The following is a 16,983-nucleotide window of genomic DNA, read 5'->3' on the forward strand; positions in this document are numbered from 1 at the left end:
CTCAAACTCATTCAAATCATGTTAAGTGAAGACCACATGCAAAATATTTCTTAATAAGCATTGATGCTCGTGCTTAAGTACAGTAAATTATTTAACAAAAAAAATATTACTTTTTTTTTAGTTTGATTAACAAGATCAAACCTGGCATCGTTAAGAAGATCAATCGTCTGCCGACTCCAATAGCTGGCTTGGTAAGTAATGGCATTGAATCTAATATTTGGTGTACGAACCAAGTGAACTTTGTTTTTAACGAATTTTCAAAATTTTAGCTCCATTTTCATTTTTTTGCTCAAAATTTTACCATTTCTATGTTATCTTAGACCACAAAGGAAACCTAATCTGTCATTTGGATCTCTAACTTTGGTCATCCTGTCACTGCATCAAGCTTCATCATCGCCAGATGTATCAAGCACTGGCTCCTGTGCACAAACCTCTGTGGCATTACTTGTCTCTATTTAAAGGCCACCATCCTATTTTACATTTAGAAGCCACTTCCGATATCCCTTTCTTAGGGAATGGGCAAAGTAGGAAATGTTCTGTGTAGTTAAAGTATTTTTAGAACCTGCTTCACTCCACCCACAGCAAAGCTTCAGCTGCATTAAAATAACTCTGATGATGCAAAGATCTCTCTTCAGGCTTCAGCTGAGGGATTTGCCAATGTTTTGGCTGTAAATCACATTACTGGGGGTAGAGGTGGGAGATGTATATCATCATTTTCACAGGAAATGTAAAAGATTTTCTCTATGCTGTTTGGAAAATTTGCTGCCCAGAGACTAGATTAAGTTTTGTAGCCATTTAGTATCAGAAACCATTCTGTGGGCAAACGAGTTCAAAGAATTCCTTCTGCATCACTTTTTTCACTATGACAACCTTGTTGGCTATTCATGTTACTTAGGGTATCAAGGCTATTTAGTCCTGTCACAAATGCCATTGGTCCCATATTAAAAGATCCAGGGTGAACAGGGACATATGCACGATTCCTGTGACAGATGGAAGATCCCACCTTATGACAAACATGCAACCTCAACATTAGGGAAGATTACCTGGTTTCTTAGTAGTAGTAGAAAGCAAAACTTCTCTAGATACTTTCATTTATATTTTTTAATGGGATGAGCCAACAAAACATTGGCTTTTGCTGGTCACCCATGTTGCTCATTAGAGAATAAGTGTAGTTAACTTGGCTGGAGGTCATAAGATTAGGTTAAATTGCCATAAGTTATTGCACAAGCTGAGAATGTGCATTTCCACATCAAATGAATGTAGAAAGTATTAATTGCCTTTGTCTCAGACAAGCTCAGATATTTAGGCTTGCGAATAAGACTGCTGAACATTCTTTTCCTGTGAGGCATACAAAAAGAATTAAAATTAAACCAAAATAATTCTGGGGAGGACAGCACAGTTATTTCATCAGTGGTTTGATTTTCTACGTGGCCTCTGAAGTAGCCATTAGATTCAAATCAGAAAACCATAAGCTAGATTTAATTTTTGTGGTGATTTAAGTGTTGTCTTGAATCATAACTTCAGGCACTCTTGTTTTTATATGCATTTTTTATTTCCAGATGTAAAAATGCAGAGTATTCATTTGGTGTGTAATTTATATCTTACTTGTAATGTTACTGTTTCTTGAAGTTGTTTCTAGTTCCTACAAGTCTTCAAAAATAAAGAGGTGGAAAGGTGAATGCTTCTTGTAAATCAGGCTCACCTAGTGTTATTGTTAAAACACAACTTAAAGATAGTAATTGAGAGAGCTGATGTTTTGTCTTAACCTGTGGAAAGGGTTTTACATAAACACTTCAGTTTCAGAAGACAACAATTAAGAAGATCATAGTGGGATGGTTTCAGAAGATGGTGCTTATGGTGACAATAGTTGAAGACTGGTTTTCACAGACTTGAGAGGAACCTTCTCAGTTATACCAGCTTTGAAGAGCCCAGGTTTCATCCCAGCATTTAAAACTCAGAAAAAAAAAATCCCTAAAAAATATGGGGACTTACATTTATAAGAAAGCAGACATTGATACCTGGCAAGCTCAGGATACTGTGGTTGAAAGATAGGTTTTAGAGATAAAAAAAGCTTACTAGGAAATTCAATGGTAGGCTTGCTTGACATGTTCTGGAAATATTTTCATTGCTTATAGGTTGCTTCTCCCACAAATTTGCTTCTAGTATTTTCTGTGGCTTCATAAATGTTACATACACTTCTGTGGCTCTCACTTCTGCTGTCTTCAATGTCTTTGAGTCTCACACCAATTGGTCCCAGCAAGCTTTCATGAGATCTAGAAATTACTGTTGGAAGGGGTGAATTTATGTTTCTCTTTTTTTCTCTCTTTTTTTTTCTGTCTTTTTTTTTAAATCCAGATGGAAATTTTAGTATTGAGAGATGTCAAGGGTTTTTTCTAAAACAAAAGGAGATCTGATCATGTTCTTTCTACAGCTTCTTCATGCTCCTCTAGACTCATATCCTTAAGTCCATTTCCAAAACATTTTATGTCTTTATTGCCTAATTAGCATCCACTTCTCTCCTGACTTTTCTGATTCAAAGGAAACAAACCCCTGATGATTTTTGAGGGTTTTGTGGCAGTCTGATTATCAGAAGGAAACAAATGCTTTGAAGGACATCTTGTTTCTCCTCCTCCCTCCCCCCCGCTTTCCCTCCCCTTTGTTTTTCTTCCCCTCCAGGAATTCCTTGAATTTTGGTTTTGTTCCCTAGGGAGATAATATATTTTATTTCCATATAAGTATGTTGTTTAAGCATTGTGTTCACGTTAACTATTTGACAGGGTTTTTCAGCAGTACAGAAATACGGTGTTGAATAGTTGTCTTTGGTTGAATCTCCAGAATTGTTTTGTTATCTCACTACTTTGCGTTCATGGTTATTTTGAAAACAAACTGTTTCAGTAAAATAGTGAAGGCCTATAGGAATAATGAAACATTCTGTTCTATATGGAATATTGTGTGCTAGAGTGTTTTGGTTTGAGTTAGTGTGAGGTGCTGCTTTTGATGAGGTCAATGCATTACTGATTTGTCATGTGTTGTTTTCTTTTATGACAGCTTACTTATCATAAGATCTAATAGGGACTTTATGTTAGTAGGAACATTTTACACAACTGAGATTCAGCCTTAGCTTTTGCCTTTAGTTTGGCTATACTGCTGCCTAGTGATTTTTAGGTGTGGATTGCAGTGGTTCAAGTCTAATCATGATGGAATGGAAAAATAAATACATGTGTTTTGAGGATTAAATACTGAAATGAAACTTGGTATTCAGTTAATGAAAAATGCTTAATTGGTACCAGGAAAGCTCAAAAATTGTTTTAACTTCTCCCCACCTTGGCATGGCATGGGAAATCTGGGCTGCACCTTGTGTGGGAGGGTTTGTAAGAGCTCTTTGGGAAGAACAGTTGGATCTGGCTATAATTTGATATCCATAAAACAACTTTTTGCTTTAGCCTCGCCGTTCCAGTTCTCTCCTGAGGCATGTGTGTGAGATGTAGCCATCCTCTTAGCTGCATTTGCCTGTTCACTTCTGTTCCAGTTTGGAAAATGGAACTTCTGGGAGTGAGGCAAGTACCAGAGTGGGTGTAGGGAAGCTGTGGTGGGGACAGCTGACTGAAGAAATGTCCATGAAGCTTTTATGGTGGTTTCCTGGACAATGAGGTGTGCCAGCTGCAGGGTGTTAAATTCTAACTCTAGCAGTAGTTGCAGAAAGTTGCCACTTGCAGCAGATTGATTTTTAACAGCACATGGCAGATTTTGGAGCCAGTGATGTTCCCATAGATTTCCTGAAGGGAGTTAACTGGGAGGTAGTTGTTGGGTTTTTGTGCTTAATTTTAACTATTTTTTTAAAAATGCCATTTAGGATCTTTGCACTGAAATAGTTTCTGAAAAATTAAAATTTAATTTCTTATTATATTTCAGACTGTCTAAAATAGTTTGTATAAAGAGCAGTGCACGTTTTTTTTCCCAGTGTGGCAGAGGGGCAAGCAAACCAGTAGAGAGTAGCAGGTTCTGAAGACCTCAGGTGTTTCTGGTGGGTATGGGAAGGATAACAGAAAGGTCAGAGGATTGTGGAAGCTGAGATTTCATTATGAACAGTAGAAAAAATGCAAACTGCGCTTTCTTATTTTCAAGATCCACTTTTTCTGGTCTTTTTTTTTTTTTTTTGTGAAACAGAGAAGGTGTTTAAAGAAAATTACTCAAATTGATAAATCTTGCTGTGTTCAGATCCTGCAAAATTATTTTGATTACAGTTCTTGCCTAGTAGGGGTGGTAAAAATAAAATGAATATTTAACAAAAGCAAACCCAGAGGAAAACTTTTTTCTCAACAGATACAGGGTTTTCAGCTTGAATCCCAGCCTGTGAAGATGGTTTGAATATAAACACAAGGGGAAGGATTTTGTGGTTTGACAGCATATTAGCATATTTTCCAACAAGGCTTTGCTGAACAGTTTCAGAGATATATCTCTGACTGCAGCACCATTGTTCCCCAAAAACCTTCTGTTTCCAACTCAGGTGGCTAAACACAGAGAATCATAACCTGGAATGAAAGTCACAAGATGCCATTAGAGATGAATGAGTTATGTATAGTTTATGCAAGCTGAACATATCTGTCAGAATAATACATGGGTTGTTGTTCAGGAGAAATAAGTGTACACTCTTCAGCAAGGCAGAATTTTAGTGAAGGTATGTTTCCAGCTGAGACCAGGTGGTGAAGCAAATTCTGAGGTAGGAGCCAGTGTCTCCTTTGGAGAGGGGTATCAAATGGAAATCTTGCTTATACCAGTTTTTGCCTTGCAATATCCCAATCTGGTCTTCTAAGACCATCTATTTTTGCTTGCAGCTCCTGTGAATAAGGTGGAAGTGCAATGCTTTGCACTATGTTTGGGAAGCTTTTTCTCACATCTGAGACATGAGGGCTATGATCATACAACAGGGCAGAATAGAAAGCTATGGGGTTTTTTAGAGCTGTAAATGAAATGACATTAGCACTTTGGTTTCAAGTTGATCTGTGATTTCAAACAAGGTGAGATGTTGCTAACTCAGTTTTCTGTATGTGTGCTGGATGAACATGAGCAAAAAATCTCATCTTCATAAAGTTCTTCAGCTTTGGAAAAGGGATTTTTTAAATGATTTTTTTCCTTTTCACACATACATAAAAAGCTGCACATCTCTAGGCAGTGCCAGGTTTGAAAATGTTTATCTGAAATACTGTAGAGTGGGATTTTTTTCCTAGTCAGGAATTAGGGTTCCTTTAGGGCGGAGAGCATCTTGATGCTTTGCCATGCAGCTTTTTTCAAACATTTGTTTTCCTGATTCAACAGGAAACATATCCTTCTGACAGCTGCTACTCCAACATCATTGCTTCTCTTTAATGCAATGTATTATGGCACTGTTCTAAAATGTGCTTATTGAATGCATCAAGAGGTATTAATACCATTTGCACCAAGGCAACCACCTCAAACAGTGTTCCTTAGGTCATTGGCGAATACCTTCTAAACCAGGAGAGTAGGGAATAATAAAGGTAAAAAGAGAGAAATATGATAGAAACCTAAACTAAAATGAAAGGGAAGATAAAGGGGTGGAGAACATAAAAAAGAAAAATGTTTCTCTGTGCTTTTGTGCCTAACATTTTGCAAACCATGGAACCGCCCTGGTATTTCCTTATCTTTTGTCATCAAGGAGAGCTGGCCAAAATTTCCTTTTCTGTGGGAAAATTTTCTCAACAGGGTGATGGTTTTTTTTCCTTTTTTTTTTTTTTTCCTTGTGTAGCAGGGGAATGGTATGCAGACAACATTTTTACTTTATTATAGGACACTTCCAAAACAATTTTTCAGGCAAAGTTCATACTTGTACATATTAGTTCAGGTGTATGTTTTATTTAGGACTTAGCTACAAACTTCCTTCTCTAGATTACCTAGAATCAAATTAGTTGTGCTTTCCATTTAAATTTCAGAAATCTGATGGTATATGAGAGACTCAATTTTATTTAAATTAATTTTTTTTTCAAAGCACTGCTGCTTTCAAAGTTAATTCCTTCATGCTGATTTTCTGTTGCTGTTCACCTTCTAGTCTTTAGTATAGCCTTTATACTTTATATTGGTACATCTTTTCTATCTTCTTGCATTATCTATTTTTTTTAAATTATTATTTTTTCATCTTAAACTCTTGCTTTGTGAATTTTGACTAGTATGGGCCACAACAGTAATAATGGTATCTTGTCTGCTATGAGAAATTGATTATAAAGATACTTCTCCTCATTTCCATTCTTCATGAAAAATGAGGAAGGGCAAGTACACAAATACATACAGTAATTTATATAAAAGTTGCTGTTGTTTGCTTTGCTTCACTACCAAACACCAGAAAATAGAGACTTAAATTTCCTGATTGTGCGACAATTAAGTCCAAAAATGCTTGTAAGAAATAGCCTCATAAATTTTGGTCAGGATCTGACTAATGAGCTGATAATCATTTGATGTGCTCTGTTTGCTTTTCTGACCTTTTTCTTGTTTTTTTCAGCGATGAGGGAGTAATACTGAGTGATGTAGTGTTTCTGTTTCTTCTGAAGGTTTAAGTCACCTTTTTGTAGACTAACAGAACACCTCGCAGCCAATGTGGTAGCTATGGGCTCTGCTTCCAGCCCTGCTTCCATGGCCCTCTCTTGTGGCTGATCTGGGTCATGGGATTTTGATTTGTCAGTGGCATGTACATTCAGAGGTACAGGGTGAGCGCATATGCAGCCCTGCTAAGAGTGAAGCCGAGCAAGTCCTGTTTGATATCATTCACCAGGAAGGTGATTAGTCTGGTATTGTTTTTCATAAGGCAAGGCACTAGGTGATACCTGTATTATTTTGGGGTTTTTTTGAAAGTTTTTAATTTAAATGTGTAAACAAAAAGAAAGAGGCATCATTACCTGTTTTCTGGATGACTATGCCCAGCAAGTTGTTGGGAAATTCAGAAAGACAAGTATTTTAAGAGACTTATTACTTGGCATAATCCTTACATGAGGGAAAACTTCTGTTTTGCAATAGCAGTTGGTGTTTCTTATGCATGAACTTCAATAAATATAAAACCAAAGAGGAAGAAAGTGAAAGTGGGCATGACCTACCCAAACTCATGCTCTGCATACAATGTGCTCTCCTTTATAATGCAGCTTATATGTTTAATACAGGCTTAGGAACACTTTCAATAGTAGGAATGAGGCCAGGTTCCTCTTTATAGTAGTAGTTTTCTTGTTCAGTATTCTTATGCTACAGGTAAAAAAACTTCTCAAAACAGTTATTTTCCTTTTTCTTGTGGGGAAAGGGGCACACTATACCTATCTTTGAAAAAGGTAGGAAGGAGGACCGTGGGAACCACCAACCCATGAGCCTCACCCCTGTGTCTGTTTAGATCATGGAACAGCTACTCCTAAAAGCTCTGCTAAGGAACATAGTGAACAGGGACAGGATTTGGGACAGCCAAGTGTAGGTCCCACTTGAACCAACCTATTGGCTTTCTGTAATGGAGTGACTGCATCAATGGACATGGGAAGAAATGCAGACATCACTTAACATCCTTCTGTCTGAAAAACACATCCTTCTGTCTGAACTGGAGAGATAGATTTGATGGGTGGATTGTTTGATGGATAGGGAATTGGTTGGATGGCTGCATGGAGAAGGTAGTGGTCATAATTAATGTCCGGAGGAAGGTTAGGGACAAGTGACATTCCTTAGGGATTCTTGCTTGGACAAGTTCTGTTTAATGTCTTCATCAATGACACAAAGGAATTGAGAACACCCTCACCAAATCTGCAGATGACACCTAGCTCAGTGGTGCAGTTGACACACCTAAAGCATGGGATGCCACCTAGGGGGACCTGAACAAGCTTGAGAAGTGGGTCCATGGGAATCTCAGGAGATTTAACAAGGACAAGGTGCTGAACCTGGGTTGGGGCAACCTCCCAGTATTAATATAAGAAATGAGAGCAGCTATGCAGAGAAGGACTTGAGATGCTGGTAGGTGAGAGGCTGGGCATGACCCAGCCATGGGCACTCATAGCCCAGAAACCAAACATGTCCTGGGCTGCATCCAAAGCAGCATGGGCAGCAGGGCCAGGGCAGGGATTCCGCCCCTCTGCTCTGTTGTGGTGAGACCCCACCTGCAGGGCTGTACCCAGCTATAAGGACATGGACCTGTTGGAGCAGGTTCAGAGAAGGAACACAAAAATGATAAGTGGCTGGAGCACCTCTCCCATGAAGACTGGCTTAGAGAGTTGGGGTTATTCAGCCTGGGAAGAAAAGAATCTGGGTTTCAATATTTATAGGAAGGTTATAAGAAAGATACGGACAAACTTTTTAGAAGGCACTCTGTTGTGGTAGGACAAGGGGTAATGGTTTTAAATAAAAAGACGCTAGATTTAGATTAGATGTAAGGAAGAAATTCTTTACTGTGAGGGTGGTGAGACATTGGAACAGCTTTTCCAGAGAGATGCTTCATCCTTGGGAACATTCAAGATCAGGTTGGATGGGGCTCTGAGTAACCTGATCTAGATGAAGATATCACTATTCACTGCACGGAGGTTGGTCTAAGATTATCTTTAAGGTCCCTTTCAACCTAAACTATTCTATGATCTCGTGTTATTAGTATGAGAAAAAAATGTCTTCACCTGGGAATTGACACAGCACTGTATTTCAAATGTGGCCATCAAATAAAGTGTTAAATTTCTTACTTAATGTATTTTAGTGTGATTTTGTCAGTGCTCAGAAAATTGCAGTTGGAAATTAGTAACTGTGTTTCCATTGGCAACTGAAACTTCTGAATTTTACATTACTTCAAACTCCTAAGCAGATGTTTCTTCAAGTTTGGGAACATGATGGCCACTGGGATGAAAATTCTGTTTAAATAGAAAACGAAAAACAGTTTTGGTTTTTTGAAATGCTTTTGTAAATTTATGAAGCATTGTAGAAACCTGATTTTTAAATAGTTAAGAAAAGTCTTGCTTCTTCTTATAGAAGAAGTTTTTAATGTGTCAAGTCTTGGAGTACTTCACAAAGAGTTCTTTAACATTGCTTCAGTGCTATACCTAAAGATAGTAGAGTGTGGTTAGTGAGAGTTTTAGTGGCTTTAGTGCTGAGTCATAGTAAGTCATAAGAAAGTCATAGTAGGGTGGGAATGAAATCTTGACTTTCAGTCCAGTTCTCTCATTGATCTCACTGTAAACCAAAAACAGGGTAAATTAGCAAATGTCAGGAGTGATGCAAGACCTGATGGGAATATATATGGAACTATAAATCACTTTTGGTACTCTTTCTGCTGTGTTATGGGAAAGAGGAATGTGGCCTGTATGGAAAAACCTCTAGCAGACAATTAGGAGAAAAGGACTGTGTGCTAGAAAGGAAGTATGGTTATTAATAGTTAGAGATGGCATTGTTCTGTAGTCTTTCAATGCCTGATAGTGGGAGTATGTAATCTCAGCACTGGTTTACTGATGTTTTGTGCCCCTCTGCTTGAAAACATATGGTACATTTCAACCTTAGCTCTGAATTTCCTTTAATTGTTTTCTGTTGCTGCCTAAACACTTTGAAATGTAGGGTGTGGAGAAAGAGGAGGTTGATGCAAACTCTTTGTGAAATTTTTAGTAGCTGCTCAAGACATTGATCGGGCAGAGTGAAACCCAGACATGGGGTTAAACTTGACAGGTTTTTAGGTGAGTGATGGTGAAGTGAAATATGCCTAGGAGACATAAGTGGGGAGGAAGTGTATGGATGTAGACCCCAAGAAATGGTGGTTCAGGTACTTGTCTTGGCCTCTTGTCGGGGGACAGTAAGTGCTGTGCCTGCTTGTTGATCTCTGAATCAAAAGCAGTATTTTGGGATGCTCTAAATGAGATCAAGTCTTTCAAACCAATGCTTTTAGTCTGTTACTGGGATGAAATGTCAAAATGCTAATTAATTACTTTTTAAAAATCTTTTCAACTGACTATAAAGTATTATGATTGGCAGCAAGAACTTTCTAATATGGAAAATTATCACCTTTTTTCCTGCTCTAAACCAGAGCTCTGAAAAAGTGCTACCCTTTTTGCATCAGCTTGCTGTCACTTAACAAAATAGATAAATATGGTTGCCAAATGAACTCCAAGAAATTTCCATTTATCCATTCAGTCAGCTGTAGTCTGTGGTGTACTCTGTTGTTTGTATGCTGGTTTTATTTCTGAAGTAACTGATGACTGTGTCTGTTTGTCAAGAAACATTCTTTCCTAACTAGAAAAAAAATGTCAACCATGTAGAAGAAGTACACACCTTAACTCATACTTGTGATAGTCATAATCTGATTTCTCCTTCCTTTGTGAAGGAAGTGCAGATTTGAGATTCCTTTCACCACTCAGTGTTTATTTGTGTTAAATCTTCATAAGGTGGACACTGCAGTACCTTTCCCCCCCACCACCTCTGGCTTGTCAGATATTTATCAGTGGGAGGTGTTTAAAATTTATGGCAGTTTTCCAAGAAAGTAGATGTTAACTGCAGTGCTGATAACTTTCTCTGTGGTATCCATGGTGGAGCGGTGCAGCAATGCTATTTACCCTTCTGCTTGGTACAAAATCCTCATACCGCATCTCCCAACGCCTGCCCGAACACCTCCGCGCCCATGTGTCTGTGCTGAATCACCCTCCTCCAGTGAGGTGTGTGAAAGAATTATTAACAACAACACCAGCAGCAACTGCTGCCAAATGCAGGGTGCTGAGCTGCTTCAGCTGCGCTGCCCAAGCTTGCTGTCTGTGTGGCAGGAGGATGGGGAGGGGCATGAGGAAGCTTGGCACTGATCCAGGGGTTCAGGTGGGCTCCAAGGCAGGTCATCTCCAAACCAACTCCTCGACAGCTTCTCAACAGCATAGGATAAGCCCACGTAGGGCAGGAAGGATTAGATTCAGTACTAGGATGCTGCTCCTGTTAAGAAATAAAAGATGCCTGTCTCTTGAAGGAAGCAAAGTTAGAGGAAACTTCCAAATGCTCTCTTATGAAGAATGAAGTACTAAATAATTGTCCAAAAATCAGGGGCTGCATGAATTGAGGATCTGAGGCTCTGTTTCAAGTCCTGTGTATGAAGAAGCTGAATTTCACCTATATCATGTTGTTAACCTGTGTGAGCAAAACAAAAAAAACCTTATGTATACAAATAAAAAAAAAAAGGGGCAGGTGGAGGGGGAAAGCAAGCTCTGCCAAAACTTTGTGTTTCAAGAACAAGAGGTCTTTACTTCTTTTATTGCTCATTAGGCTTCAGGGGAGTTTCACCTTTAAGTGGATTACTGTCATTCCAGTTCTGTGTAGTGGGGTGACTTGGCATTGGAGTATTTAGCACACTTTGCTTGCAGAGTCTGTTTTATATAAACTGTTCAGGGTGTAAAGCATATTGCTTGAATTTATTTTTTTTCCCTTGACTTTGATTGGAATGCAACTAACTGGTGGGAAAGTTAAGGCTTGTCTAAACAAGGAAATAGCCCAGGCTAGTTCTTCCATACTGGCTTTCCAAACTTTTATACTTTCATTACAGTATGAATGCCTCTGAGTGGATTAGCTCTATTAACAAGGCTTGTCTGCCAACATGCTGTACTTTAGCCCTTCTCCATTCCAGGTAGCCTTATTTGGTAGCAGTGACATCCCAGAAACACACCTGCAGTTTACAACCTGATATTCACTCTCTTATCAATAAAAGGCTCATTTGGTACACATTGTTACTGTGATATATGTGTGTAATGTCATAGTGAAGGTTATGCTGTAGCATGGTTAGAGATAGGAACCTGGAGGCATTTTGAATTATTGAAGACAGTTGGTCCTTTCTTATGTTAAACAACTTAAAGGCTGTCAACTCAGAAGTCCTGTTTAAAAAACCCAACAGCCGACATTAATTTCTCTTGTGTGTTTTCCTTAATCCAGTTATTCCCATTGTGAAGAAACTCTGGAGCTCAATGCTGCAAGAGGTTGCAGGCAATGAGCAGAGGTGTCTTCTGCTCACCATTACACATGGTGGTGGGCAGTGCCAGGACCTGAATAACAAGTTTTGGGAAAGATCCTTCAATACACACCTTGGTCTTACAGAGATCCTTAACCTGCTCCAGTCACTGCAGATGAAATTGAGTTTTGGGAGACAGATGGACTTTTTTGTCCGAAACCAGAATGATTCTTTCCCCAAGGGTGCTTCAAAATGTGGTTTCCATAATGGTTGCAATGGCAAAGGGGAATGTTCCTTCTCTTCCTGGATGATCTACAGTTATTGGCACTGGCAGCACCAAGGTGACTGCAAAGTTTGTGCATAAAGTTTCATTCCTGCTTTCTCACAGCAGGAGCACCTGCTTTCTGAGAGGAAAGCTGGCAGTGAATCATTAAAGACTTAGTATCTGTAATCGTGCATAGAGCTGGAGCAGGGAATCCCTGTGTCAAGGATCACAATAATTTATTGTTTTACCCAGTGTGGAAAAGCAATGAAGGACACGCAGAGGGGAGTGGCAAAGCAATTAATGCAGTTTCTGATCTTTGGCCAACGCAGTGCTCTGTGCACTCTGTTATAGGTGGGATAATTTACTGAACAGAAGCCCTGAGGTCACTATAAGTCAAATTATGTCTGCAGGATGATTGTTTTAATTACTATTTTTAGTTTCAGGGCCAAAAAGGGAGGAAAAGAGCAGTTCAGGTATCCTATCCACTCCTCCTTCTGCATTTGGTTCAAGGTTGAAACTGTTGACCTTCAGAGAAATACAGAGAGCTGTAGGAGCTGGGATCACACACTACAGATGAGATGGGTGGTTAATGGGCACTAAACATCCTGACATTCAAGGCCAAGGTGGTAATGGGGAGTTCCTGGCTCCCAGGCCTGTGGTCAGAACACAAACAGGGTTTGTGTTCAGCCCTGTTCCCTCCTATCCTCCCACCCCTTCTGCCCCCACCTGCACCCGCAGCTGGAGCTAATAACCGAAACGTACCTCCGAGGAAGAGCAAGTCACCCAACTTGTTCAACGAGCTCCTGCTGTAGGTTCTTTCCTTTTACCCCACCTCTGAATATAAACAATGTGTAGTTGTGCGGTGATGCTGCTGCCAAACACAGCTCCAAATTCTCCATTAAACTGATTTGAGCCAACTTGAGTGGACTGTATAATGCTGTGCCTATGAAAATTATTTTCTTTGAAAAAATACCAGGTTTGTGTGATGGAAATTGCCCTTACTTAAGGGAATGAGGGTGCAAATAAAGAGGGTTTGTCATGAATGCAGAATTGAAAGCTGTGTCTCCTTCAAGATGACTAAATGTCTTGATAAATGCCTGCTAAAGGAAAAATGCCTGCTAAATGTGATCTACTCAAATGACTTTCAGAATTCTGTATCCAAAAAAATGCATCAGTCTCTCTCAAAATGTCAAAAGCTTTTGTTGCTAGGCACTATAGATAATTGGTGGTTTTTGTCTTTTTCTGTCCTTTATTTTTTTGAAAGTCTGGAAACTGAAAACAACTTCTGGTGCCAAATCATGGTCTGGATGATCGTGTAACACCTAATACTCTTCATGGCCTTGCAAGCATAGGGTACCATTCCCTTCATACACTGAAAATAACTGCTTAAAATCCTCCCCAAAACCCACAAAAAACCCACCCAAGCACACTCCTCCCCAAGTCTCCCCTCCAAACTAGAGCTTGAATAGCAGAAGAAATAAGCGGTTTGATTGAAACAATGGGTATTTGTATCAGAATATTGTCTTTTATTGGCTGATACACTCAGGAAAAACATAAAAGCAACATGTTAATTAAATTGTTTTTCTCCCTGTTGCCAAGTGATTTGAAAGATGTGCCGTAACTTGTATGCCTATGAGATATCATTGTGTTTTGGTGCATATGCAGGGATTCAGACAGTTAACTAAGGAGAAGACCAGGTTTACCACAAAGCATGACTGCACCCTAAAGAAAGCAAATGTATTTGCACACTTGTTTAAATTCATACTCCTGTCTCACCCAGATAATCATGATAATGAGGAATTTTTTTCAAAATAAAATTGCAACTCTATTACACAAGCTGAATTTAGTGTGATGTCACGTTGCATGTAAGTAGTCAAAATAAAATAGTATTTACATGCTCTGATGGGGAGACCTCTTTTAATTAGCTTTTACTTTAGACATTTTTAATTTTTTTCTGTTTTATACACTCCACACTCTATGCCTCTTCTCAGGTAGGTGACTTTGGGGTTTTCTTCCTACTTAAGGTCAACTTCTTTTTGATCTTTTTAGCATCTTTTGTTTTTTTTCTGATTTAGAAGTGCTCTTTGGTTTTTTAGGTGTTGAGGAACCTCTGTACTTCCCCACCACCAGCACCTCACCATCACGCTGTCTTTCTTTTCAAATTCTTGCAAAGGTGACACATATTAGGAGCTGGTCCCAGGTGCAACACTGAACCACTGCCCAGTGCCTCAATTTTTTTTTTTTTTTTTAAGTTGCTCTTTAAAATTGTTATTTTTAAAGGAAGGGGTCCATATTCTTGTATTTCCCCATAGAGTTACCAGCTTTGTTCTTTGTGGTCTGGAGGATAGTGATAGCAATGAGGAGCCCTGCAGCAATGGCCCCACTCTTCCCCCTACATTCACCTGCTCTGGCACAGTCTCCCTGTCCCTGGCCTAGGAGCAGAAGCAGCACTGAGGACCAGCAAGTGAAGGAGAGGAAAGACTCAGCTCTTTCCTCTCCTCAAGTCCATGGAGTTGCAGGAGTGAGAGGCAGTCCTGCTCTGCTTGGATGCTGGAGGACCACAGTCTCATTTTCAGTGTAGAGATGACATCTTGGCTCCTTCAAAGCATTGGCTAGAGGGCAATGCTTTAACAACAGGCTGAGGGAAGGGTTTGTGTCTAGTGATGCCCCATGGGGACCAGAAAGTCAGGTACAGAGCTGCAAGTGTACAGTATTGTTTGCCTTTTCCCCAACAGCAGTATTTAAAAGCCTGCTTGTGGATGACCTGTCTCCCACTGGCAGCTCCATCTCTCCAGTATTATGACTTTGCAGAGCTCTTGGGTGCAGTTTACTTTGAACTTTGAGGCAAAAAATAGAATACTGAAGGGTAATAGCTCTATCTAGTCTGTGTTCTATGTTGTGCATTTAATATAAGTCTGTACAGAATGTGGAAAACTCAAGCCATGCTAGGAACATTTGAAATGCTCTGCTGTTCCATCTTGCCCACCATTTGGGGATAAAACCAGCCCTTCCCACAGTCTCATTCAAACCTCCCCACCCCTTCTCCCTAAGTCACTTAGAAGTAGGAATAGCATACCAGAAATTAATTACACTTGAATTTTGTGGTTTAGACTTCAGGCTTTATTTTTGTTGTGATTTAAAACCTGTGATTCTGTGATGCTTATTCCAACTTCAGATGCTCAGGGAAATGCAGTAATTGAGTTTTCTTAATAACATGAACAAAAATTAACTTGATGATTTTATCCCTGTTAGTTCAAGTGCTTTCTCTAATAATGGTCAGAACCTTATGTTTTCTGCAAAAATGTATTTATTCTGTCTAATAATTAATCCTTGCTTTTGAAATCGGCAGCTCTTCTCTCTGGTTTTGCTTATTTTGTACTGATAGGTGGCACCAGTATTGCCTCTCATAATCCACTTTATTGGTATAATGGAATCAAAATCTCCAGTTTGTCTTAAGCCCCTCCCTTCCCTTATCCTCATAATCCTTTTTCTCTGCTAATTTGTTTCTTTTATAAATTTAAATGGTCTGCTCGTGTTTACAGAGATTGAGAACACCTTAGTGGCAGAAGAGGGTGGTGGATGCAAGTATGAACCTTTTTGTCTTAAGCACATCTTGTCAATGACTTTTGTCACATGGAGATAGGTCCAGGATTTTGAGGTCTGCTTGTTTAAATAGAACTATTTTTGTGAAGTATGATGAGATTCAGATTGCAGTATGTCCTTTGAAGCTGTAGTGGCAATGACCATTAGTCTTGTTAAAGTACAGTGGCACTGGTAAAAGGAACAGTGTAATGGTTTCTATATTTGAGTGGATTAATCACTGAAAAATGTTCCTGTTCACATTTCTAATGTTAAATTTAATTGCAAGGTTGATGACTTTTTTTTTTCCCTACTTATTTCTTGGTGCTATTTAAAATTCAACTTCCCATTCATTATTCTGGTAGCATTTAAAATGGCTGCTAGCTATTTTGAGACCTGTGGCTATGCTGATTAACTATGATGATTAGGGATGGTCAAGAATAACTTGGCAAGGACAGTATTTAGAAGTACTGATTTGCTTAAAAGATACCTTTCTGTGTCGATATCCAAACCTGATAAATACCCTACTAGGTGTGTCATCTCTTGGTGCTGTGAGGGTCATTTCCAGGCCCTGACTGCAGAACAGCTGGTGTTGGGGCAGTAACTGTGAGACGGCAGTTCTGATCAAACTTCTGGCTTGGGGGCTGAGGGAAGGAAGATTTTGAACCATGTTTTATCCTGCGCATGTGCACTGTAACTAACAGTGTTCTGCCTTCTGTTACCTCTCCCAGCTTCTGACCCCATTCCTGACAGTCTTGACTCCTGTCAGTAGGGATGTTCTCAGGGGCTTTAAGTTTATCAGGAGGTTGATTCTTAATGGGTTTAATTGCTGAAACACCTTCAAAATTAATTCTCTAATGTTCCAGAAGTTTGGTGGTTGTGCAGCCAAGCATCCACTGATGAGCAATTCCTCTGCTTTTTGCTGCTCTCAGGGTGTAGATGACATCTGTTTTTCTAAATCTGACTCTTCTTCCTTGTTTACCTGCACAAAGTGCTCATTTTCAGTCCTGTGGTTGACATAACCCATTGGTTTGGGAGTTTGCTCTGAGTTGCTGTGGTGACTGGGCAGACCAATCAGACCATGTTGCTTTCACTGGTGTTGGTGTCAGTTCATTACCTTGGAGTTACTCATTCTTTCCGCACTGCTGCTTTCTTCTTGTGCCTTACTTGCCAGTTTCATAGACTCCCTAGTCCCCTGAACACTGATCTGATGGTTGTT

General features: G+C 39.4%; 1 protein-coding gene across 27 annotated transcripts in view; it reads left to right on the forward strand.

The window, feature by feature from the left end:
• LMO7 (LIM domain 7) overlaps positions 1–16,983 on the forward strand; it is a 130,162-nt gene that overhangs the window by 39,054 nt on the left and 74,125 nt on the right. For 26 of the 27 annotated variants that reach the window (XM_068182334.1, XM_068182344.1, XM_068182343.1 and 23 more), the window contains exon 3: positions 122–191. The exons of the other annotated variant lie outside the window; for it this stretch is intronic. In XM_068182334.1, the coding sequence (XP_068038435.1) occupies positions 122–191 (70 nt within the window). The remainder of the gene's footprint in view (positions 1–121; positions 192–16,983) is intronic. 27 annotated transcript variants of the gene reach the window in all.

This window comes from Anomalospiza imberbis, chromosome 2 (assembly GCF_031753505.1).
Source record: "Anomalospiza imberbis isolate Cuckoo-Finch-1a 21T00152 chromosome 2, ASM3175350v1, whole genome shotgun sequence".
NCBI lineage: Eukaryota > Metazoa > Chordata > Aves > Passeriformes > Viduidae > Anomalospiza > Anomalospiza imberbis.